The sequence below is a fragment of the Verticillium nonalfalfae genome (assembly GCF_003724135.2).
Source record: "Verticillium nonalfalfae strain VnAa140/NRRL 66861 chromosome Unknown scaffold_69, whole genome shotgun sequence".
Lineage (NCBI taxonomy): Eukaryota > Fungi > Ascomycota > Sordariomycetes > Glomerellales > Plectosphaerellaceae > Verticillium > Verticillium nonalfalfae.
The window spans coordinates 43,842-66,682 of record NW_021167294.1 but is presented as its reverse complement, the minus strand read 5'-3'; the positions used below and the strand labels follow the sequence as shown (position 1 = coordinate 66,682).

At 57.8% G+C, this 22,841-nt stretch overlaps 9 protein-coding genes across 9 annotated transcripts; 6 read left to right on the top strand and 3 right to left on the bottom strand.

The window, feature by feature from the left end:
* Positions 1-139: 139 nt before the first annotated feature.
* NOG2 (GTPase required for pre-60S ribosomal subunit nuclear export and maturation) lies at positions 140-2,356 on the top strand (the record flags this gene model as incomplete). The annotated part of the gene is made up of 3 exons (XM_028642109.1): positions 140-234; positions 293-1,022; positions 1,352-2,356. The coding sequence occupies 3 exons, from the start codon at positions 140-142 to the stop codon at positions 2,354-2,356; spliced, it is 1,830 nt and encodes a 609-aa protein (XP_028493971.1).
* Positions 2,357-4,201: 1,845 nt separating this feature from the next.
* On the top strand, positions 4,202-5,381 carry D7B24_008009 (uncharacterized protein; the record flags this gene model as incomplete). The annotated part of the gene is made up of 2 exons (XM_028642108.1): positions 4,202-4,424; positions 4,474-5,381. The coding sequence occupies 2 exons, from the start codon at positions 4,202-4,204 to the stop codon at positions 5,379-5,381; spliced, it is 1,131 nt and encodes a 376-aa protein (XP_028493970.1).
* A 2,626-nt stretch (positions 5,382-8,007) lies between these two features.
* On the top strand, positions 8,008-8,433 carry D7B24_008008 (uncharacterized protein; the record flags this gene model as incomplete). Its single annotated transcript, XM_028642107.1, has 1 exon — positions 8,008-8,433. One exon carries the CDS (start codon positions 8,008-8,010, stop codon positions 8,431-8,433), a length of 426 nt encoding a protein of 141 aa, XP_028493969.1.
* An 893-nt stretch (positions 8,434-9,326) lies between these two features.
* Positions 9,327-10,511, top strand: D7B24_008007 (uncharacterized protein; the record flags this gene model as incomplete). The annotated part of the gene is made up of 1 exon (XM_028642106.1): positions 9,327-10,511. One exon carries the CDS (start codon positions 9,327-9,329, stop codon positions 10,509-10,511), a length of 1,185 nt encoding a protein of 394 aa, XP_028493968.1.
* Positions 10,512-10,925: 414 nt separating this feature from the next.
* Positions 10,926-12,392, bottom strand: D7B24_008006 (uncharacterized protein; the record flags this gene model as incomplete). Its single annotated transcript, XM_028642105.1, has 3 exons — positions 10,926-12,028; positions 12,082-12,248; positions 12,355-12,392. 3 exons carry the CDS (start codon positions 12,390-12,392, stop codon positions 10,926-10,928), a joined length of 1,308 nt encoding a protein of 435 aa, XP_028493967.1.
* Positions 12,393-13,297: 905 nt separating this feature from the next.
* D7B24_008005 (uncharacterized protein) lies at positions 13,298-13,786 on the top strand (the record flags this gene model as incomplete). The annotated part of the gene is made up of 1 exon (XM_028642104.1): positions 13,298-13,786. The coding sequence occupies one exon, from the start codon at positions 13,298-13,300 to the stop codon at positions 13,784-13,786; it is 489 nt and encodes a 162-aa protein (XP_028493966.1).
* Positions 13,787-14,404: 618 nt separating this feature from the next.
* On the bottom strand, positions 14,405-16,661 carry D7B24_008004 (uncharacterized protein; the record flags this gene model as incomplete). Its single annotated transcript, XM_028642103.1, has 2 exons — positions 14,405-16,293; positions 16,559-16,661. The coding sequence occupies 2 exons, from the start codon at positions 16,659-16,661 to the stop codon at positions 14,405-14,407; spliced, it is 1,992 nt and encodes a 663-aa protein (XP_028493965.1).
* Positions 16,662-18,728: 2,067 nt separating this feature from the next.
* Positions 18,729-19,858, top strand: LYS12 (homoisocitrate dehydrogenase; the record flags this gene model as incomplete). Its single annotated transcript, XM_028642102.1, has 2 exons — positions 18,729-18,753; positions 18,810-19,858. 2 exons carry the CDS (start codon positions 18,729-18,731, stop codon positions 19,856-19,858), a joined length of 1,074 nt encoding a protein of 357 aa, XP_028493964.1.
* Positions 19,859-20,296: 438 nt separating this feature from the next.
* Positions 20,297-22,753, bottom strand: MEF1 (Elongation factor G, mitochondrial; the record flags this gene model as incomplete). Its single annotated transcript, XM_028642101.1, has 2 exons — positions 20,297-20,351; positions 20,418-22,753. The coding sequence occupies 2 exons, from the start codon at positions 22,751-22,753 to the stop codon at positions 20,297-20,299; spliced, it is 2,391 nt and encodes a 796-aa protein (XP_028493963.1).
* Between the last annotated feature and the right edge of the window lie 88 nt (positions 22,754-22,841).

Genomic DNA, 22,841 nt, shown 5'->3' with positions numbered 1-22,841 from the left:
CATCAAGCTCCTGCGACTGCGACCCCGATCCCTCGCAGTTTTCACTTCTTCCAACTCCTTTCACACTCCTACAAAAGGCAAGGAAGCCGCCAGCACCGTATTCACCCCGATTCCTGCAGCGGCTGCACCCAATTTCGCAATGGGTACCCAGAAGAAGGAGGCGAACCGCAAGGTTCGCGAGGGCAAGGCGGGCGAGTTTGCCAACATCAAGACTAAGGGCGAGAACTTCTACAGGTGAATACTCTCGCCGGAAACCATTATCCCCCACGCCGCCATGCTGACAATGCCTCAGGTCTGCCAAGAGAGTCAAGGCCCTGAACATGCTGAAGGATGGCAAACCCACGAGGAACGCCGCCGGAGACATCACCATTGCCGCCTCCTTCCAGAGCCGGGATGTTCCCAACGCCAGGATAGAGCCGAACCGCAAGTGGTTTGGCAACACACGTGTCATCTCCCAGGACAGCCTGAACGCCTTCAGGACCGCCATGGCCGAGAAGACCTCCGACCCCTACTCAGTCCTCCTCAAGACCAACAAGCTTCCCATGTCGCTCATTCGCGATGAGACGAAGGATGCCAAGGGTCAGAAGAAGCACCACGCCAAAATGACGATTGAAACATCGTCGTTTGCTGACACCTTTGGTCCCAAGGCCCAGCGCAAGCGAGTCAAGATTGGTGCCGGTAACCTGGCTGATCTGGCGGATGATGTCGACAAGAGCATGGACACATACGAGGAGCGTCGCGAGCAGGCGAAGCTCCTGAGTGGCAACTCCGGCGAGGCTGAGGACGAGGCGCATGTTGGCATGTCAATCGAACCCATCTTCAACAAGGGTCAGAGCAAGCGTATCTGGAACGAGCTCTACCGCGTGCTCGACTCGTCCGACGTCGTCATTCACGTGCTGGATGCGCGCGACCCTCTTGGTACCAGGTGTCTGAGTGTTGAGAAGTACCTCAGAGAAGAGGCGCCGCACAAACATCTCATCTTTGTATTGAACAAGACTGATCTCGTCCCCACAACTGTTGCTGTAAGTCATTCTTTCTTTTCTCTTTACACACCCTCTTTTCCCCAGTGGTCTTGTCAGGAAGCCAACCGCACTACGGTGCCCGCAATGGATGGTTTGCGTTACACCCTGGGAAAATCAAACGCCGTCTCGCTGTCTTGGCTCTCGGGCCTTGGCTGATAGTGTCCGTTTTGGAATTTCTATCATGAGACTGGTACTGCTTGACATTGAGTTGAAATCTGCCGGTACTTGTTACAGCCTTTCGTGGCGGCATTTCTTAGTAGCTCGAGCGCACATATTTTTCACTTGCTACACAGTTCTTCTGTTCGACGACAGTCACTGACTAGAAACAGGCTCGTTGGGTCAAGTTCTTCTCCAAGCAGAGGCCGACACTCGCGATGCACTCCAGCATCACGAACCCCTTTGGCAAGGGTAGTCTTATTGAACTGCTTCGTCAGTATGCAAAGCTGCACAGCGACAGGAAACAAATCTCGGTGGGCCTCATCGGCTACCCAAATGTGGGCAAGAGCAGCATCGTCAACACGCTGAGAAGCAAAAAGGTTGCCACTGTTGCGCCTATCCCTGGCGAGACCAAGGTCTGGCAGTACATCACTCTTACCAAGAGGATATACCTCATTGACTGCCCGGGTATCGTGCCTCCTTCTCAGACCGACACGCCAGAGGATATTCTCCTTCGTGGCGTCGTTCGTGTTGAGAACGTCGACAACCCCGAACAGTACATCCCTGGCTTGATGAAGAAGGTGAAGCCACACCACCTGGAGAGGACCTACGAGCTCAAGGGCTATGAGGATCACATCCAGTTCTTGGAAATGCTGGCACGGAAGAATGGTCGCTTGCTCCGAAAGGGCGAGCCGGACCTGGATGGTGTTGCCAAGATGGTGCTGAACGACTTCATGCGGGGCAAGATTCCCTGGTTCACGCCAGCGCCCGTGGAAGAGGATGCGGATGCGAAGGAGAGCAACGAAATAGAGGGCCGAAGTGGAAGACTTGGCGAGATGCCTCTGAAGAGGAAACGGGCGGGAGACGCCGCGAGCGTCCCTGGCACTTCGATGGGTCCCTCGACGCCGGGAGCTGGCTCGGTTGCTGCAGCTGATGAGGAGGATGAGGAGTTTGACGGTTTTGCTTCTGAAGACGATGTCGAATCGGATGAGAAGGATGAAAAGAAACCGACAGACGCCGAGTGCTCTGATGATGCTGACGACGTCATCTCGCTTGGCGCCTCAAGCGACGACAGCGATGCTGGTAGCAAGGGCACGAGCCTGAAGACATCAATCGCTTCACAGAGCGAGAGGAGTCTCAGCAGAGGATCCAGCACCAAGAGGCGGAAGAGAACTTGAGCTACCTGCCTGGCCGAAGAGAAGAGGGAGAAGCAAAAACCATGATACCCATCACGATCGGAAATAACGGACCAGCGCTTTGCAGTTTACCATGGATTCGGTGACACCATAAAATCGTCTGATGCCTTGTGTTGACCTGCTTGCGTCGATGTCGATTTGCTCTTTGATCGTGACCAAGACCGAGTCAACCGGGTTAGTTCGCCTCGGCGAGGCACAATTCAGTCGTTGGGAATACGAACTCGTAAAGAGCCTCCCTCCTGCTAGATGCCCGCCACCCGCGAACGATGCCGCCTCACCCGAGTAGGCCGGTTCGGCTACGACGGTTGTTCCTCCACCCGCCCCGCAACCCCGGTTCTGTGCTGATCGAGACGTTCAAACCAGATGATCTTCACTTGGGTTGGTTTAGGTCAACGCCATAACATCGACGGCTTTCGCACCAGCTCAGCCTAGATAGTCCGGATCAGGCAGTGACAGTGGATGACAGACAGCATGCATGTTCGAAACAAGAAAAAAGTGTACCGTGCTTCCATCGGTCGGCTCCACGAAAGCAAGTATGACAACATCCACTTACAATATCGAGGAACAAGAACTTCCCCATCTGAGAGGTCATACCAGTTGGTGATGCCTCATCCGGCAGTCATCAGCGGACCTTCAAGCTCTGCAAACCTCTTCAAGTCGCGCGTCCCCGACACGATCTGCTGGTGCACTGTTTTTCATTCTCAATACGAGCCACTAACAATTAAGCGAATACAGAAAGCTAAAATGTCGGCGCCCTACCGACCTACCATTCAACGTCATATGACACTCACCCTCGAATTCCCGCCATGTCCAGTGATTTGACTTTCTGGACGGGCGTGGCCGTCACCCTTGCACCCCACGATGCCCGAGGGAAATACTTCGCGGCAGGACCAACGCCTTGGGCCCCAGTCCTTGTTTTCAGTCGCTTGTCGGCCCTAACGGCGAATCCCCGCCCAATCTTCACATCAGACTTGCGCTGGCGAGTGATGGTGGGTTGGTGCCAGCCACGTAGTGCTCTTACAGGAGCTGCCGAGAGAGTTGACTGTGATCGATATTGGTGTCTCTATTCACAACACACTCACTCACCTTTCACCTTGACTGCCGCCCCCCCCCCCCCCCCCCCCCCGAAACCGACCAGGTTCAAAGCAAGTGTCACGGGTGACAGAATTGTCCGTGGCAGGGATTAACAACAGCTCATGAAGCTTCTCGATTAATGTTAATCACCGTATTTCACCGTCCACCAAGTTCAAAAACCTTATGCTGGGAGAGCCCATAGAGTCACATCACCAGCCTCCGCAGTGGAGATGCCAACGGCCCATCGGCACGTCGTCTTTGTCCTAGAGTCGATCACCCCACCCTGACCTCATGTGGGTTTCCTAGTCAACAGGCTCAACGTTGCAAAACCCCGAATCGCAACGCTCTCAGCAGCAACTAGACTGATAGCTGTGAGGCGGCGGTGCTGGTGCCTCACGACTGGAAGCTCCCAAAACAGTGGTCATCAGCGTCACATTGCTCCGCAGGTGACGTGGTATTTGCTCGATACGGCGCCGTCGAGAGCGTTGATTTGTGTTCTCTGTTTCCAAGTATAGCATCCATGATTTTCAACGACCGTGAGGGAGGAAGGGAGTATGTGATCCATCCTGGTTGCCACGGCGCTGGCGTTGCGCCGGTCATGACATCTATATAAGAGATGAAAAACCTCCCTCAAGTGGCATTCCTGTGTCACTCTATCACCTTCTCATCACCTCTACAGATTCTTTGAACAGCCATACAACCCTCAGTCCGTACCTCTCTCGTACTTTTCTGTTCATCAATTCACAAGGCAACATGAGATACACACTCGCTTCGCTGGCCTCGCTGGCCGCCGCCGCCCAGGCCCTTGCCCCTCGTGGCGAACAGTGCTCTTTCCACCTGAAGGCGGCCGGTTCAGCGTCTGGCAATATTGGCCAGCTCAGCAGTGGCCAGGCCAGGATCGGCCTCAGCCCGGCAACCTTCAAGCTGGACGGTGACACAGCCTGGGACTCCCAAGGCCGCGGATGCTGGTGGACTCGTATGTTCACATGTTCCCCTTCAAAGATACCACTGCTAATATTTGGAAGCCCCCACAAAGCTTCTCCAGTGCGACGTGGGCCAGATACCCGAGAAGGGTTGGAAGTTTGAGTGTGACGGCTCCGTCTCGTTCAATGGGCAGAAGGAATTCTACCAGTGTGACGCCGACAATGGCCAGTACAACATCTACCTCCTCAACGGTCAGGGCAAGGACTGCGCCAAGGTGACGCTCACCTCTGACGGCTGCACGCCCCAATGCCCCAAGCCAAAGCCCACCGAAGCCCAGCCCACCTGTCCCCCCAAAGAGACTGTCACCGTAACCCAGCAACAGCCCCCCAAGACCACCACGGTGACCCAGATCATCACGAGTGTCGTCACCCAAGGCTGCCCGGCCCCTCCTCCGCAGACCCAAGTCCAGACCATGACCAAGGTCGTGAGCCCGCCTCCTCCCCAGCAGTCTCCGCCCCCCAAGTCGTGCCCGACCAACCTCTCCGGCCCCTACGAGTTCCCCCACCTGATCATCCCCGTCGACAGCTCCAACCCGGACAAGGCCGCCGGCACGTCGTACAACGGCCAGGCCGACTCCAAGATCTCGTCCATCTTCAACTTCGACATTCCCGGAAGCTTGAAGGGCAAGACGTGCAGCCTCGTCTTCCTGTTCCCTAAGAAGGAGAACCTCGAGACGTCCGACTGGAAGCTCAGCGGCTCGGGCGAGGTCGTCTTCTCCAAGCTCAAGGGCGTCGCCACGCAGAAGACGACGGCGAACAACGCCCCCGCCGTCGAGTCGGAGCTGAAGACGGTCCAGATCGTGCCCGGCAACGGATACTCGATCGCCACTTTTGACTGTCCTGCTGGCAACGCTGTCAGCTTCCAGCTGAAGAGCAAGGGCGACACCTCGCTCTGGTTCTTCGAGGACTACAACCCCTCGCCTCTGGGTCTGTACATCACCGTCTGCTAAGTGCAGCACACGAACTTATAGTATGATCATATAATAACACGAATGTTTGCGATGATGGATGATAATGGTAATAATGGGCGGAGGAGCCGGACACGATGGTACATAGCATTTAATGATACACTCCTTAATCTAATCATTGCCACACATCAACTGGCTATCGACGAAATACCTGTGTGCATACTGCGATCCCAGAACAATACCGCATGTATGCGACCTGGCCTTTTTGTTTCTGAGTACCCTACTGAGGGCTATGCACATGTTGCTGCTTGAGGCGTTATGGTTAAGTACCTAGGTACCTCAGGTACGTACCTACCCAGGTAAGGTAAGGTAGTTTAGGATCGTGTATGCCTGATGAGGAAGACAGGTCGACACGGCAAAATCATTCATCATAATGGTGCCAGGGAATTCAGTGACATCTACTTAAGCTCTTAGGCATATGTACAAGCATTAGTCCCATCATAAGGTTGGCGCCACTGTAGTTTGTTTCCAACACAAACTTCGGAAGGAGCGTCAAAAAAGCCAATTTGAGATGCAGGGAAGAAACAAACACTCTGTTTGGCAAAGCTTCGACGTTGCCTGGGTCAGGTACCTCATGAGAGTCAACCACAGCTTCATGCTTGCTTTCTTCGCTTTCTATTGGAAAGAGAGCCTAACAACATCAAGATAGCTGCTGAATGCTCTTGGTTCCTGACTCCAACATATTTCCCTGCGACGAAGAGTTCCGTTCACCCCGGGGATAAAGGCCCGTCGACGACAATAATCAAGTCATCATCAACAGCCCCATGGTTCTCATGGCTCCACCGAAAGGCGAGTCTTCTAGCGCGATTTCATTAAAGAAAATCAGCGGCAGCAGTGTGGCCCGCGGTGTCTGCACTGCTGTACGTCGAGTTGAGGAACACATCGTTACTATGAAGAATAGGATGGCATACACACATGGTCCTCTAAGCATAGGAGGGTAGCAAGCAAAACAAAGGAGAAGACGCATCGAGGTCGACTTCGTCCATAGCAAGTAAGAACGGCTACTATATCATGATTGGGCCAATTCAGCAATGCGCTTGTCGTAGTGGCCCTGTCACAGTCGCCTTCACGGCTTGTCTGCCCGATCACCCTCTTCACAATGTACACGGAACTGAATTTCTTGATGGAGCTTATCTGACACAATCCGTCTACCATCTGTTACCTCCTTCTTATTCCTCTTCGTCATTCACGTGGACTGTTCAGCACCTGCACAATATCCGGACCTTCTCACTACAACCAGCTTGACGATACAGCCCAGAGCAACCCAAGACCCGACTGCTTTTACCATTGATCACCCCCACTGTAACATGGCTGACAGCGCAAGAACCGCGGAGCGCTGCAAAAACGACGAGGACTGGCAGGCATTGATCGGACCGCGCATCGAGTTATACGGGCGGCGTACCCGCAGCTGAGTTGGGATTATGCCAACCAAACGACCTCTGCACCTCTCTCTTGCAGCAGCTTTAGTAGAAGATGCACCCTAAGCAACCTCAGCCACTACAGAATCTGTACATACCGCAAAAAGAAAGGCGAACCAATCCTGGATGAGGACATTGTCGTTCTTGTCGTCCAGGGCCAAGCAGGCGCATTGCCTGGCGCCCTGCGAGAGGACGCTGCTTTGGTCGAGAAACGCAACAGATACGCCGCTGTCCTCAGGCTGTCTAGCATCGTGTCGGTTATCAAAAACTCCAGGAGGCGACACGAAGAGACAGATAATGTTTTGAGCCCGAAACGAAGCTCACGAAAAGCCTCGAGGCTTCCGACGGGCAACGTCACATGGTCCAAGGTATCGGAGAGTTTTTTGAACGGTTCCCCAGTCTGCCCTGCTCCAACTCGACTGGCCATAAATTTGGCGTCGGGTATGAAACTGACGCCATTCATGACGGCGACAGGCTGCCGGACTACAGCTCTCGTCTCAGGGCCCGGGCTCGTCAGGAACCCACTGATAGGGCACATGTAGTTCCTACCACGGAGAAGTCGTCATCAAAGCATGGCGAAGTTGTAGTATGGCAAGGCTGTCCTACGTGAAATGGCTGGGCTTCCAATGGCTACGGGAACGCTATAAATTGTTCGTCGTCAATCTCATGGGCAAGGAGTCGGATGTTTTAGGGATGTCGGGCTGGTAGAGCTATTGGCGACGAACCCACCAGAATGACACGTAGAAAGCATGAGCAGAAAATCAGATGCACCCGACAACCAGGCACTGACATGGCAAATATCAAGTGGAAGTGCTGGCTACGTAGCAGCATAACCTTGATGATATCAATGTGAGAATATGAAGGCAGGCAGGTACCCACTTAGAAGCAGTGAATGAGTATTGTAAAGGAATATTGAACAGCCCGAGAAGTGGTGAATGAAAGACCTTATTCGATGATGAACATGAATGAGTTCACTAGCCTAGGGGATTGATTTTCTTCCTTTTGGTGTTCACTGTCACTTCACATTCACAACTTTCAGCCATAAAACATCCGCTTTTCCATCAACGAAGTTCTCCTTAGCGCCCTAGATCCGTCGATTCTTCACCAGAGACCCAGCAGAAGCGGAAGAAAAACGTTTCCCCGACTCTTTACTTGTGGCGCCTAACTCGACTCGAGGATTTTGCGACAAGATGTCTTCAACTCCAGCTGCCCATGTGATCCCCGCGTCCGAAATTATCATCAAGTATGCAGATACAATCGAAGCTGCCATTGATTATGTAAAAATTCTCAAGGACTTTGGTGATTGTGTCATCAACGGCGAAGATGCCTCGGACCACCTCTGGAATATCGAGGACCACACCCCCACGTCCCTCCAGCGCGTCATGGGGGAGCTTCACGAGGTTCTCGGTTTCATCGAAGAACTATGGCGGTTACAGAAACTCAAAGAAGCTGGACAGATGAGCTCCACTGAGCCCATGGATTGCAACAAGGAAAGAGCCACGAGCACCAGTAGCAACGAAAACGCCAGCCCTCCTCCTCTCGACAATTCGCCGGCGAAGCGTGGAAACAACAACGGGAGTGCATTCGCTGCCGCCAAAGAGAGCAAAGTCATCTGATTCTTTGCAGAATCTGCCTTGATCAACACTGCACATGGAAATGGAGGCAAGCCATAGCCTCACTAGGTAGACAAGGCCGGAAAGGGCGAGCAGAAAGCGCATCGCGGGGTGAAGTCATTGTTCTAGAAAGAAAAAAACATTGCTGATTCAAAAGGCTGTGCTTGAGCGCAGGGGTTAAACTCTCATTGATACTAGTCCTCGCGTTACGTTCAGTATCCGGATGGTGATTGAGCTCGTCCACGCCCCTTGTCTGCAGCATATAGTAACAATCCGAACAATTTGTGCATCAAAGCACCGAGGCTGCGCTGAAGACCGCGCGCCAGTACAGAGATTGCCCTTCTTGAACAGTTCACAGCACAAGCGCCCCAAAGATCAAGTCGAAGACGTCGGAAGTCATCTGAGTATCGGTTACCTCTGTACTCCATCTCTTGATCGGACATTCGTTGCTGTTGAGCTTCACAGGTCTTAGGTACCTTGCTCTGCTTCAAAATATCAATTCAAGACCTGCCTTGCGCCAGAGATTCAAATGTGCTCCACAGATTATGCCACTATGAGCTCAAGTGTGAGGTGACTACTGCAGAGATGAAGCAGAAGATCCAGACGTTCTTTGTGGCGAACCATGGGAACAGGCACATCCCTGTCCCAGAAGCGCTGCCACGAGGCTGATTGGTCTGGACGCCTTACTTGCCCAAAGGGGTAAGTACAGCACACGCCCTTGGTGTCCGGGGACTCCTCAGGACGACCGTGTGGATAGCACGAGTCGAGCTATCCAAGTCTCTTCTGCCAACAGTATTAAAGGGAAATCGGACATCATGAGAACCAATTCGAAGCAGTTTCTCATCAGTGTCAAGATTACCTCATACTCTACTGAGCAGACGCCATAGCCAAACAACATGGTCCGCCTCGCCCCCTTCGAAGTCGAGAGATGGATGGATGAGTATGAGGTTACGCCTGGCGTCATCAACATCGCCGAGACCTGTGCCGCCTCTATTTCTATTGATGAGCTCGTCGCGCTCTCCGAAGATACGTCAGGCAAGAGCCCCATCGACACCTCGACATGTCTTGTCTACGGCGCCATTCCCGGCTCTCAGGCCCTCCGCAGCAACATTGCCTCCCAGCATGAGAGTCTCTCGTCCGAGAACGTGCTCATCACGCAGGGCGCCATAGCTGCCAACTTTCTGACTCTCTACACCCTCGTCGGCCCCGGCGACCACGTCATCTGCGTCTACCCTACCTACCAGCAGCTCTACAGCGTGCCCCGGAGCCTGGGCGCCGACGTCACCCTCTGGAAGCTGAAGGCCGAGAACGGCTTCGTCCCGGACGTCGCGGAGCTCGAAGCCCTCCTCCGGCCCAACACCAAGATGATCATCATCAACAACCCCAACAACCCGACCGGCGCTTCGATTCCGCGCTCCGTGCTCGCGGCCCTCGTGGCCACGGCGCGCGCTCGAGACATCACCATCCTCTCAGACGAGGTGTACCGCCCGCTCTTCCACGACCTCCACGACGACGCCGCTGCCGCCGTGCCCCCCTCCATCACGGGCCTCGGCTACGACAACGTCATCGCCACGGGCTCCATGTCCAAGGCCTACGCCCTCGCCGGCATCCGCATCGGCTGGATCGCCTCGCCGCGCGCCGCCCTGCTCGCCCGCCTCGCCTCGGCCCGCGACTACACCACCATCAGCGTGTCGCAGCTCGACGACCAGGTCGCCGCCTACGCGCTGGCGCCGGCCGTGCGGAGACCGCTGCTGCGGCGCAACGTCGCCCTCGCGCGGACGAACCGGGCGCTCGTCGAGGCCTTTGTCGACGCGCATGCCGGGGTCTGCAGCTGGGTGCGGCCGAGCGCCGGCACGACGGCGTTCCTGCGGTTCGAGAGGGATGGCGCGCCGGTGGACGACGTGGCGTTTGCCAAGGACGTGCTGGACGAGACAAAGGTGTTCTTCGTGCCGGGGTCCAAGTGTTTTGGCGACGGCGAGGACTTCAAGGGCTATGTGAGGATTGGGTATGTGTGTCACACGGAGGTGTTAAAGGAGGGGCTCAAGAAGCTGGCTGGATATCTGGAGGCGCATTTCAAATAGTTTTCGTTCAGAATGTATGACAGGGAAATGCTGCTGCATCTTGGGGTGTAGGATGGTGAGATCTCGACGACGTGGCCGACACGACTCTTGGCCATGTAACCTGCGCCTCAGTCGAGTTGTACAACGCGGCTGGCATCCTTGTTCGTTGATGCAGCCGTCTAATCCTGTCTCACCACCACAAGTCCGTCTGCACACAGCACGAAGTTCTCTGTTTTCAAGGCCAACCGTCGACTTGAACACACAATATCTTTGGCATGACTTCGTGGACCCTGAGCCCGCTGAGAGTTTCCAGATCATCAGAACATTGGAACGTATTTCATTCATCAATAAACACATGCTCGTTGCACCGCAACCCTGCACCGTTCCCACCCCTATCCCAGAAGCAACACGCAACACACAACCAATACTGAGAGCTCACCCAAACTTCTTCTCAAACTTCTTAAACATCCCAGTCATGCCCCTCTCCAACCGCCCAGCGTTGGCCTCGAGCCGTCCCGTTGGCTCCTTCCGGTCCTTGTACTTGTGCGCCTCGGCCTCGGTGGGCTGGTAGTGCTGCTGGTGCATCGCGTAGATGGACGTGTCAGGCTGCTGCTGCGGCTGGTGCGTGTATGCGTACGACGAGTAGCCGCCCGTCGGGGGCGAGGCCTGCACCGGGGGCGGCGAGGCCTCGGTCTGGACGGGCGGCGTCGCGACTTGCTGCTGTGGCTGCTGTGGCTGCTGCTGCAGGGGCTGCTGTTGGGGCTGCGGACCGCCAGGGGGAGGCGGCGGAGGTGGTGGCGGTTGGAACCCAGCAGCGGCGGTGTAGGCGGCGTTGAAGGGGCTCGTGACAATAGCGGGCTGCACGGGCATGGTCTGCGAGCGCTGAAGGCCGGGCTGCGCGCCAAAGACCGAGGGCGGCGGAGGAAGGCCAGGGCTGGCGAGACCGGGCTGCTGGCCTGGGAGGAAGCCGGGAGGCGGGACGAACCCGGGCGAGAAGGGGGCCTGGTTGTCGTAGGCTATGGCTTGGGCAAGGGGGTCGATGCCGTCATCGGGAGGCGGCGTCTTCTCGCGGTGACGGATGGTCTCGGGCGCAGCAGGGGCCGCGGGGTTGTAGGGGATCGGCGCATAGCTCGTCTGCGGCGCAGGCTCGTTGGACACGGCGGACAGAGGCGGCGCCTGTGGGATGGGAGCGACCTGGGCGACAATGGGCGACGTGTACGTCGGATCGGTTATGGCAATGGTCTCGAGCTGCTGGACCACGGAGCTGGCATCGGTGGGGTGCGGAGGAGGCGCTGGTTCCTCCTCGACGTCGACCTGCTGCTGAGGCAGAACCCGCCGGATGCCGTTCAGGAACTGCAGCGCGTCCTTTCTCGTCCAGAAATAAATGTCCAGGGAGTGAAGCGGGTAGTGGTACTTGTTCTGGTTGTGGGGGTCGAAGGTCGGGAGGTGCCACTCGTTGGGGTCACCGGCCTCTCCCACCGTCAAGGAGACGAGGCATTGGTGGCGGTAGGAGTATTTGACCTGCGTCCTGTCGAGGACTGTCCTCGGTCAGATGAGGGGTCCAGCCACTTTGGCGGGTGGGCACACTTACAGCCGTCAAAGGAGTCCTGCTCTTCGGTGCCGGCCTTGTTCGCAATCTCGATGCGCGCGCGGCGGTCGTTCGCATTCTCAAAGAGGTAGACGTAGGAGCCCTTGTCGAAGCGGTGATGAGGCGGGCTGTGGTCGGGAGGACCGTAGAAGTAGTGGATGTCTCCAAAACTGCACAGAAGTTCGTGGTCAGCCATGGCCTCTGGATGGGTGTTTGTGTCGAGCAAGAGCAAGAGGGTAGAGTTGAGCTTGCTCTCCAACAAACTCTCCAACTTACAGCGTCGCTACGTTTTCCTCGCCTGGGTGGTTCGCCATTGTCCTGCCAATGCCTACTGCTCGCCAGAGGCGCAGCACAAACGAGCCGAGGGACAAAGATAGAAACGGTCCGTCTTGGCTCTTTGAGAGAAAAAGACAGCACGAGGCTGGGTGCCGCGCAGTTGTCTGAGGAGCTGCTCAAGCTACCTGGCTCTCTACCCCGCCTTGCTGGTTGAGGACGATACAGGCCTGGCTGCCGTTGGGAAGCTGTCGGGACGTGGTTTCAGCGGCAGGGAGTCGCACAGAGTCGGACGCAAATAGCCTTGGGGCTTCAGGGTTTGGCTCGCACAGCTTGGCAGCAGAGCAGCAGAAGAGGAAAACCCCATGACGGAACTGACGAGGCCCGGCATGGCGGGCGTTTATGTGCATATGGCTGGCGCAGGCGGTCGCAGCAAGGCCAGGTCGGCGCTTATGGGATCTTCAGAGTGCACAGCAGCGACCAATGGTGAGGGGCAGACGCCTCGTGATGGGAATCGGGCTGCAGGAGGCATGCACGGGCCCTTGGGGCCTTCTGTGGAGGGCCGCCGTGCCTTAGTCAGCGTTCGACCTGGGTCCCAAATTTTTGGAGATGGCTTCACGGCATGGAGCGACACGCGAGCCATTGACCCCGTTTCTGTGATACCCGCTACACGTCCTACGTCCCTTCATCGTCGAGCCATTCATTTGAGGGGAGACGCAGCTACTGAAGGACCTTTTATCCGTACGAAGTCGCCTCACCTATCTCACGACCTCATCCAATCGCTGACCGCCCAGCAGCCACCTCCTTTCCACCCGACAACCACCCACCGAACACCCGACGACAGCGCCAGACTCGCAGCGCCCGAAAAAGCAGTCCAGCGCTATCCTACTGCTCACAAAGCCTCTCTCACAGCCTCCCCCCCTTCGCCCCAGAGACACCCGCCAAAATGGGCATCGGCAACGCCATCAACGCCTGCGCCCACCTCAACAACGTCGCCAACGCCCGCCTCGGCCTGACCTCGCTGCCGGCGACAAAGGTGAACCTCGCGCTGGCGCTGGCGCTACACCGTGCGGGCTTCGTCGCCTCGGTGCACCGCGGCGGGCCCCAGCCGCCGACGCCCCAGGAGCTCGCCGCGCCGCCGGCGCCCGCGACGCACGCCAACGCCGCGACGCGCCGCCTCTGGCTCGGCATGAAGTACTGGAACAACGAGCCCGTGCTCAAGAAGATGACGACCGTCACCAAGCCCAAGCGGCCCATCCACATCAAGGCCATCGACCTGCACCGCGTCGTCCGCGGCTTCGCCAGCAAGGACGGCCTCGTCAAGGGCCTGCAGCTCGGCGAGTGCATCTTCCTCATGACCGACCAGGGCATGATGGAGGGCCGCGAGGCCCTGAGCAGGAATATGGGCGGCATTGTGCTCTGCCGTGCTCGCTAAGCTGGCCGACCGTTTCTCGAAACAGAGGGGACGGCTTGCTTTGGACAAGGGGAGAGAAAGAGAAAAAAAAAAGCGGCGCGCATGTTTGAATAGCGGCCTGGAGAACCCAGGCAGGCCCTCATTGCTGGAGAGCCCCAGGGAGGAGGAGACCTATGGCAGAGGCCGGCCGCCGGATAGAGGCCTGGCCGTTGTACCCTGTATCATATCTGTACTGACACCAACGAACATGTCAAATACCACTTCATGACAAACCTTGCTCGCTGGCCTCTGACCACCTCTCCACGCCAACGTCTTAACTCGAGTGATCACGTGTGCTCGACGACGTCTATACTGCACGGACAAAGGCATAGTACGGACAGAGTATTGATTTCCTAGACTATCCCTACACTATCAAAATCCATGTTCGCTGTCCAAGCCAAAAGCGCTGATGAACCGCTTCGTGCGCTCTCTGCCGCATGCGCCTTGGTTCGCGACCAGGTATCTAACAAAACCCTCCTCTCTAATAGAAACAAACAGACCAGCAGCACGCCCTGAACACCCACCAAGCAGAGGCTGGCTGCCACATGCATTTGTAGTTTACACCACAAGCATCGCCGTGCGAAACTAGCGCCGTGAATGCTAATTTGCCGCGGTCTCAGCAGCGGGCTTCTGTGCCACCCCTTCCTTCGCGGGCAGGTCGACGGGGTCGACCTCATCGACCTCAATGCTCTCATCGACAGCCTGAGTCTCCGACGCCTTCGCTGCTGGCGAGTCGGCCGTGGCATCCGTGATCGCGAGACTCTCTAGCACCTTGCCGACATCCTCAACGTCAGCGACCTCTGTAGCGTCCTTCTCCACAATGGCCTTGGCCTCGGGCGTTGACAGGTCAGGGGGTGGCGTGATGGTGTCGAGAATGACGGGCTCCTTCGGCTCCTCTTCGTCCTCGACAACCGCGACCGCCTCGACGGGAGCGTCCTCGACAGCAGGCAGGACCTCGGCCGCATCTTCTTCAGCGGGAGATGTCTCGGCAGAGGCAGAAGCAGGCTCGCTCTCGGTGATAGCCTCTTCTGCTGCGGCATCTGTCTTGGCATCAGCCTCAACATCGGCAGCCGTCTCCTCGACCGCGGCTTCCTCAAGCTCGGGCTCCTCGACAACGGTAGGCTCAAGCTCGAGTTCCTTGGCTGGCTCAGCCTCCACTCTCGCAGGGCTGGCCTCAGCAGGCTCCTCGACGCCCGCTGCAGCCGCTACACTGATGGCGTCCTCGGCCGTTTCGACCAGGGCCACTTGTTCGGTGTCGGCAATCTTCTTCTGTCCCGGGCTCCCCGTGGCGGCAAACGCAGGCTGGCCAATCTTCTTGCGCCCGCTGGCCGTCGTCGAGGTGCTGGCCTTGGTGGAGCTCGCGTCCTTCTTGGGGGCGGCCTTGCGTGGCGGGGTAATGGGCGCCTTGTCGCTGAGCTTGGAGCTAGAGCTCTGCGTGGGCCGCATCATGCGAGCGAGGAAGCCTTCGTCCACCTCACGCTCCTTCTTGGTGACGGGGTGATCTTGGGCCTTCTTGGGAGGCGGGCCGAGGCTGGGTCTCGACTGGTTGATGCTCGAGCGTTGCTTTCGAAGCGTCTTGGTGGTGGTCGTGGCGCTCGTGGCCGTTGTCGACACGCTCGACCGACTCGTGGGACGGGCAATCTTGGAATGCGAGGCCGATGCCGCCGTGGGCGCCATCAAGGAAGACGGCAGGTTCACCGGTCGTGTGGGGGACTTGACCTTGGGCTTGACGAACCCTGTGCTGCCCGAGGACGAGATCGATACGGGAGCGGGTGTGGCCTTCTTCGCGGCCGACGTTGAGGTGCCAACTCTGGTGGCAGTCCTCGCCGTGGTAGTGGCTGGCTTGGAAGTCGTGCCCTTCTCGACAGGTTTCTTGACCGGCTCCCGGGTCGTCTTGGTAACTTGGGTGGCGCCTGCGGCCCGGGGGAGGCTGGTCGGGGTTTTGGGAAGAGCGGGTGACTTGGCTGGTGCTTTTGTCGTCGTCTTTGTAGTCTGGAGTCTGCTCGGAAGCTGTCTGGTAGGTGATTTGGCACCCGTCTTGGTGGTGGCGGCGGTAGCTTTGGTTGCCTTGTCGGTCGAGATGGCCGACAGGTTGGATGGAGGCTTTTCTGTAGGATCTGCTGGGAGAAGCTTGGGGGTGGGTGTTTCGACGTCCATGTGTTTGTCCGGGTTGTGGCTGGGACGGTCGGTTACCGCTCCCAATAGCCCGGTAGAATCGCCATTGGTGCCATTGGCTCCGTGGGACGACGTTGTCGTCTCCGGGGCCCGTGGCGATTCAGGGATAGGCTCGGTGAATGCCATTGTCCTTTCTGAAAAGGCCGAAACACTGCCTTCTTCCGTGTTGACGCTGAGGCGTCGTCGTGACAAGCTGCGAGTGGAACCGTCGTCGCTGGGGTCCCGTCTCAGTCCTATGCGGCCGTCTTTTTCTTGGACTGCAATGAAATTTGTGCGAACTTTGGAGAGAGGTCGGGGAGGCGTCTCGGATCGAGCTGGAGACGAGGTCATATGTCAGCTAGGTCGATCATCAACCAGGGGGGAGTGAGCGGCGTCGATTGACAAGTCAGTGACGTAAGGCCCCGATTTTTGAAGCGGTGAAGAGAGTCAAATGGAGCAGCTGTGTTTAGCTCTTGGAGTGCTTGGGCCCGGGCAAAGTCTCCCGTGGTGACGACGAGTTGAATGCAGTGGCAGCGGCAGCGGCAGCGGCCAGCTGGCGGGCTCAAAGGGGGAAGGTTGTGTCTTGGGGCGTGCACGTACTTGACGAGTCTCCTGGTGACCTTCCACGATCGAGTCCTCTCTCTGGCGGGCTCGCGTCCTGCTTCTGCTCGAACATGGCCCGGAGGTTCTTGACACCCGACATGGCGGCGGCGGTTTGGTGCACTGGGTGCGCAGTGTATGGCAAGGGAAAAAGCAGGCGTCGGTCGCTTGGGGTTCGTGGATTCGGTTGTGACAGAGAGCAAGTAGCTCTCGCCGCGCTTCTGAGTGCAAGGGGGCGGCAGGTAGTGTCAATGCTACCCCGTGCTCGGAGACAGCCGTGCCGCGGGGACGGAACAGAGGTCGATTACGAAGAGGGAGTTGTGACTGGTGAAAGCCAAGAATCAGAAAATTCGCATGTCGCAGTCGAGGCAGTGCGTTGAATTTGTTCTTCTCGTAGCCGGCACTGATTTGTCTCGTCGTTCGATTCTGTCTGGTTGCTACCTAGCTCAGCTGGGGGGTGGGAGGCTAAGCGATCGGGCTCAGGTCGAACGGAGCTCTGCCGAGTGACAAGAAAAAGGGGGGGGGCAATGGGTTGTATGCCGCAGCCCAGGACAGCAACGAGCGACAAACAGACGAAGCGGAAACGTAGAGAGAGAGGTGAAAAACAGAGGCAACGCTGAATGCTGGATGATGCTTGAGGACAGTTTGAGACAATCCGGGTTGCGATGGGCGACTGCAAAGGTGGTGGTGGTCAAAAGTCGGGCGAGACGAGACGAGCCGAGAGGCAGCTCCTGTTCGTGAGGTACATGTGTACCTTGCCTTAGTGGGCAGGCTGGCCCTGTTGGCAGACAGGCATTCGGGTTGTTTAATTACGGACACCCTATCCCAGGGGAAGAAAAAGCCCACCTTCCTGCACAGGCACCGTTGCCTCACCGCACCAGTCTGCACCAGATGCAAGGCACGTCCCTACCAACAAGTACACAGGACATGTACATTAGAGCATCGGGGCGACGTGCGCTGCATTGTTTGGTTGGATTCGGGGGGTTCGTGGATCTTGGTACGGCCGACTTGACACGTTCACGGGGCCCGATGCACTGGCACAGTTCTCGAGACTGGTGTTGTCTGCAGCGGCAGGAGAGAGGTCCCCCTTGACCCCTCCCTTGACGTTCAGAGGGCATCTAGTACCAAGGGTCCGTCCACGGCACGTTGTGATGCACCACTTGTTTCACGCTGGCGGCGACTCCCCTGCATTATGCGAAAGTCCGGCGTCAAGTCGAAGCGGCTTCCAGAAGCATTCGAGAGAATGCAGTGGTGCTGTGCTGGCGGTGCATGCACCAAACCAGAGGCGTCGTTTGTCCTCGGTCCAATTTATGCCGTATGTTTGTCATATGAATATGCCGGCCCCCTTTTCATCCCAGAGGGAGCTTCATGTTGATGAGGGAGGGGGATCTGCATCCAATACTTGGGTCCCTCCCGAGGCACTTCAGAGGTACCCGGGCGGGGAGTTCCAGGCGTGGCCCAATGCCCCAACGCCAGCTGGCAGAAACCCGTGGGAAGCTCTCCCCCCTTGGCCTTGGGGGCCTGCCACGCTAAACCAGCTAGCATCATGTGGGGTTCCCAGGGTCTCTTGGGTCTCTCTCCTGGAGGGTTGGGTTTCTCGTCTCCCGGTGCACGCGCTTCACTCTGCCATCCATTGGATCGGGGGCTCGATCGGCGCTGGTCAGGGCATTCATTGGGTTTGCTGTCAGTGGACCTTCCCACTGGCCAGCCCGGTCGCGGCGTCAACTGCCAGCTGGGAGCCAGTAACCCCCAGCTGCCAGCTTGAAGCTTGATGCATCCCACCTCGGGCTTTCGCGCCAGCCATGGTGAAGCCATGAGCTTGATGGGGAAAAAAGACGTCTCGGGCAGAAGACCCAACAGTACAGGTTCAGAACGCCTCTTCACTGCTCTCCAGCTCTCCGGATCGTTGTCGGGATACCCTCGTTCGTTCGCGGCAGCAACCGCTCCCAGGAAGAGCCGGGGGGCGTGCCGGCATTCCCTGTCCTTAATACGTCTCGGTTGAGACGTTCGGCCTCCGATATCACGCCGGGGCGAACGTCAGTGACATTGGCGTGCTCTACTAAATTTTCCCCACGAGCTTCCTGCCCATCCCACCACCCTCACCTCAACCCACCACGCGACTGTCGACACCACAACCCACAGTCTCGCCACCAGGTCAATCGCTTGCACAATGTCGATTCGCACGCTCAGGATCGGTAAGCGTCCCCGTCCTCGCCTTCAATGGCCGTCGTGAGCTCACCACCTCCCTCAGGCCTCATCCCCGGTGACGGCATCGGCAAGGAGGTCATCCCCGCCGGCCGCCGCATCCTCGAAGCCCTCCCCTCCTACCTCGGCCTCAAGTTCGAGTTCACCGACCTCCACGCTGGCTTCGAGACGTTTGAGCGCACCGGCGCCGCTCTCCCCGACAAGACGGTCGAGATCCTGCGCAACGAGTGCGACGGTGCCCTCTTCGGCGCCGTCTCCTCCCCCTCGTCTCCCGTCAAGGGCTACTCGTCGCCCATTGTCGCCCTGCGGAAGAAGCTCGATCTCTACGCCAACGTCCGCCCCGTGAAGACGGTCCTCTCGGCCGCCAAGCCCATCGACATGGTCATTGTCCGCGAGAACACCGAGGACCTCTACGTCAAGGAGGAGACGACCCGCGACACCCCCGACGGCAAGGTCGCCGAGGCCATCAAGCGCATCTCCGAGCGCGCCTCGCACCGCATCGCCACCATGGCCGGCGACATTGCCCTGCGCCGCCAAAAGATCCGCGCCGCCGGCGCCCCCTCCATCCACCAGAGCCCCCTCGTCACCATCACCCACAAGTCCAACGTCCTGTCCCAGACCGACGGCCTCTTCCGCGCGACGTCGCGCGCCGCCCTCGCCGCCCCGCGCTTCGCCGACGCCGTCGCCGTCGAGGAGCAGATTGTCGACAGCATGGTCTACAAGCTCTTCCGCCAGCCCGAGGCCTACGACGTCATCGTCGCCCCCAACCTCTACGGCGACATTCTCTCCGACGGCGCCGCCGCCCTCGTCGGCTCCCTCGGCCTCGTCCCCAGCGCCAACGTCGGCGAGGGCTTCGCCATCGGCGAGCCCTGCCACGGCAGCGCCCCCGACATCATGGGCCAGAACATTGCCAACCCCATCGCCACCCTGCGCAGCGCCGCCCTCATGCTCGAGTTCCTCGACGAGGAGGCTGCCGCCGCCAAGATTTACGCCGCCGTCGACGCCAACCTGACCGAGGGCAAGCTGCTGAGCCCTGACCTTGGCGGCACTGCCAAGACGACCGAGATCATCGAGGATATCCTGAGGAGGCTGTAGATGTGGACATGCTGTTGATAGATTGCTAGAATGGTGTTTGGTTGAACAAAAGGCAAACGTTATTTTTGGAACACTCCCAACGCTCGTCTTGCAGTGACAACCTATTTTGGAAATTGTGTCTACGCAGATAAAGTCGGTGATTGCGCGAAGAAAAAAGTGAGGTGGTTCATTCACTACAAAGTCTAGGTATTCTATCGTGCAAATATCCTGCTAGTCCCTCATAGGGACCTAGGCAGCACAGCCTATCTCACTTTTTGAGACAATATGGTACAGTTTACACGGTTCGAGAGGGTCCTCGCCCCTCTCCCTCTCCCTCTCCCTTTTTATGCTCCAGGCTGCCCTCTCTGGCCCGCCCAGACCTTATGGTACATGGCCCAGGGGACATTAAGCATCATCTCTTTCATGCTGCCGAAAGCCCCTTCAATGTCGTGCAATAGCTTATTTCGTCCGCTTCGCCTCAAGCTCCTTCTCGTACTTGGCGATGAGCTCCTTCCTACACACGCAATGTGGTTAGCACTTTATCAAATCATACCAACAAGACGAGGGGAAGAAAACGTACTGGAGGTGGGGTGGCGCGGGTGCGTAGTGGCTGAATTCCATGCCGAATTCGCCCTTGCCCTGGGTGGCGGCGCGCAGCTGCGAGCTGAAGCCGAACATGGAGTTGAGCGAACAGTCGCAGATGAGGGTGAAGTCCTCGGTGCCAATCTCCGTGTCGATGATGGTGGCGCTGCGCTTGTTCATGAGCATGAGGATGCTGCCCTGGAACTCGTTGGGCGCCGTAATGGTTGTCTTCATGAGGGGCTCGAGCACCTGGCCGCCGGCGTCGACAAAGGCCTTCTTGAACGCCATCTGCGTGGCGAGGTTGAAGGCGTGGTCGGACGAATCGGTAACGTGCGTGGAGCCGTCGTTGACAACCATGTGCGTGCCGATGACCCTGTGGCCCAGCAGGGGGCCGCGCGTGACCGACTCCTCGAAACCCTTGGCGCATGCGGAGAGGTACTTGTCGGGGATGGTGCCGCCGACAACCTTCTCCTCGAACAGGTTGGCCTCGGGGTCCGTGTGGGGCTCGAGGAATCCGGCAACACGAGCGTAGTCACCGGGACCACCGGACTGGCGCTTGAAGAGGTAGTCGTAGTCGACGTGGCGGGAGACGGTCTCGCGGTAGGCGACACGGGGCTGGCCCGTGACGCAGTCGCACTTGTACTCACGGCGGAGACGCTCGACGTAGATCTCGAGATGCAGTTCGCCCATGCCGGAAATAATGGTTTCCTCACTCTCCTCGTCAACATGGAGACGGAACGTGGGGTCCTCGCGCTGGAAACGGTTCATGGCCTTGCTGAAGTTGTCGGCATCGGCGCTGCGCTTGGGCTTGATCGACAGCGACATGACGGCGTCGGGCACGAACATGGACGTCATGGTGTAGGGGAGGCCACCGTCGGTGAAAGTGTCGCCGGAAGCGCAGTCAACGCCAAAAACGGCGCAGATTTCACCGGCACCAATCTCGTTGACGTCTTCCATCTCGTTGGAGTGCATGCGCACAATACGGGGAATGCGGACCTTTTTGTCGGTGCGAGAGTTGAACAGGTAGGAACCCTTCTTGAGCTTGCCTTGGTAGACGCGGATATAGGTCAGCTGGCCATAGTTGTTCTCCTCAAGCTTGAAGGCGAGGCCGACAAAGGGAAGCGAGTTGTAGGGGACCAGCTTGACCTCCTTCTCGTCCTTGGACTTGTCGAGGGCCTTGTTGGTGATTTCACCGGGGTTGGGCAGGTAGTCGCAGACAGCATCCAGCACGGGCTGGATACCCTTGTTGGCGAGAGCAGATCCCATGAGGACAGGCGTGAACTTGAGGGCGATGGTGGCACGGCGGATGGCGGCCTTGATCTGCGCAGTCGTGGGGACCTGCTCTTCAAGGAAGATCTCGGCAATCTCGTCGTCAACGTCAGCCAGCTTCTCGATGAGCTCCTGGCGCTTCTCCTCGACCTGTTGCTTGAGCTGGGGAGGGATCACGTCGGTGCGCTTGACGTCGAGGCCACGGGCACCCTCAAAGTAGATGGCCTGCATGTCGACAATGTCAATGACACCCTCGTGCTCGTCTTCCAGCCCTATGGGTACCTGAATGGCAGCAGCGGGAATCTTGAGCTTCTTGTTGATCTGGTCGACGGCTTTCCAGGGGTTGGACCCAACACGATCCATCTTGTTCACGAAGCTGAGACGGGGAATGTCGTAGCGCTTCATCTGTCGGTCCACAGTGATCGTCTGACTCTGCACACCACTGACGGCGCACAGGATCATGACGGCACCATCGAGAACGCGCAGAGCGCGCTCGACCTCAATAGTGAAATCAATATGTCCGGGAGTGTCGATAATGTTGACATGGTACGTTTCTTCTTTTCCATTCTCTACCTTCTTCCAGTCGGCAAAGGTAGCAGCCGACTGAATGGTGATGCCCTTCTCTCGCTCGAGGTCCATAGAGTCCATCTTGGCGCCGGCACCGTCCTTGCCACGAACTTCGTGAATCGAGTTGATGCGACCAGTGTAGAAGAGCACACGCTCTGTGCATGTTGTCTTTCCGCTGTCGATGTGGGCCGCGATGCCAATGTTTCGTACTCGGGAAAGTCGATGGGCTTCTTCGGGGGACATACGTGCGAGGACAGCGTCGGGCGTGAGGGCGTCAGAGTTATTCTGGGCCATCTTGAGGGCCTCCTGGGCGGCCTCGCTGGATCGGAACCTCGTCGTCTGGGTGAAGGCCCGCCTGGCGTCGATCTGGCAGACAGCCCCTGAAGGGGTGGATCTGGTGTTGAAGGCAATGCTGAAGCATCGCGCTCCTCGGGCCTGGGACGTTGCGCCCACGAAAAGGCCGCCATTCGGCACTCTGAGAGCCCTTGAAGCCCTCATCGTGACCAATGGGGAGGATTATGGGGAGCGAAAATGGACGAGAAGGAAACTCGTTACGGATTGACCAGGGCCATCGAAATAGACTGAT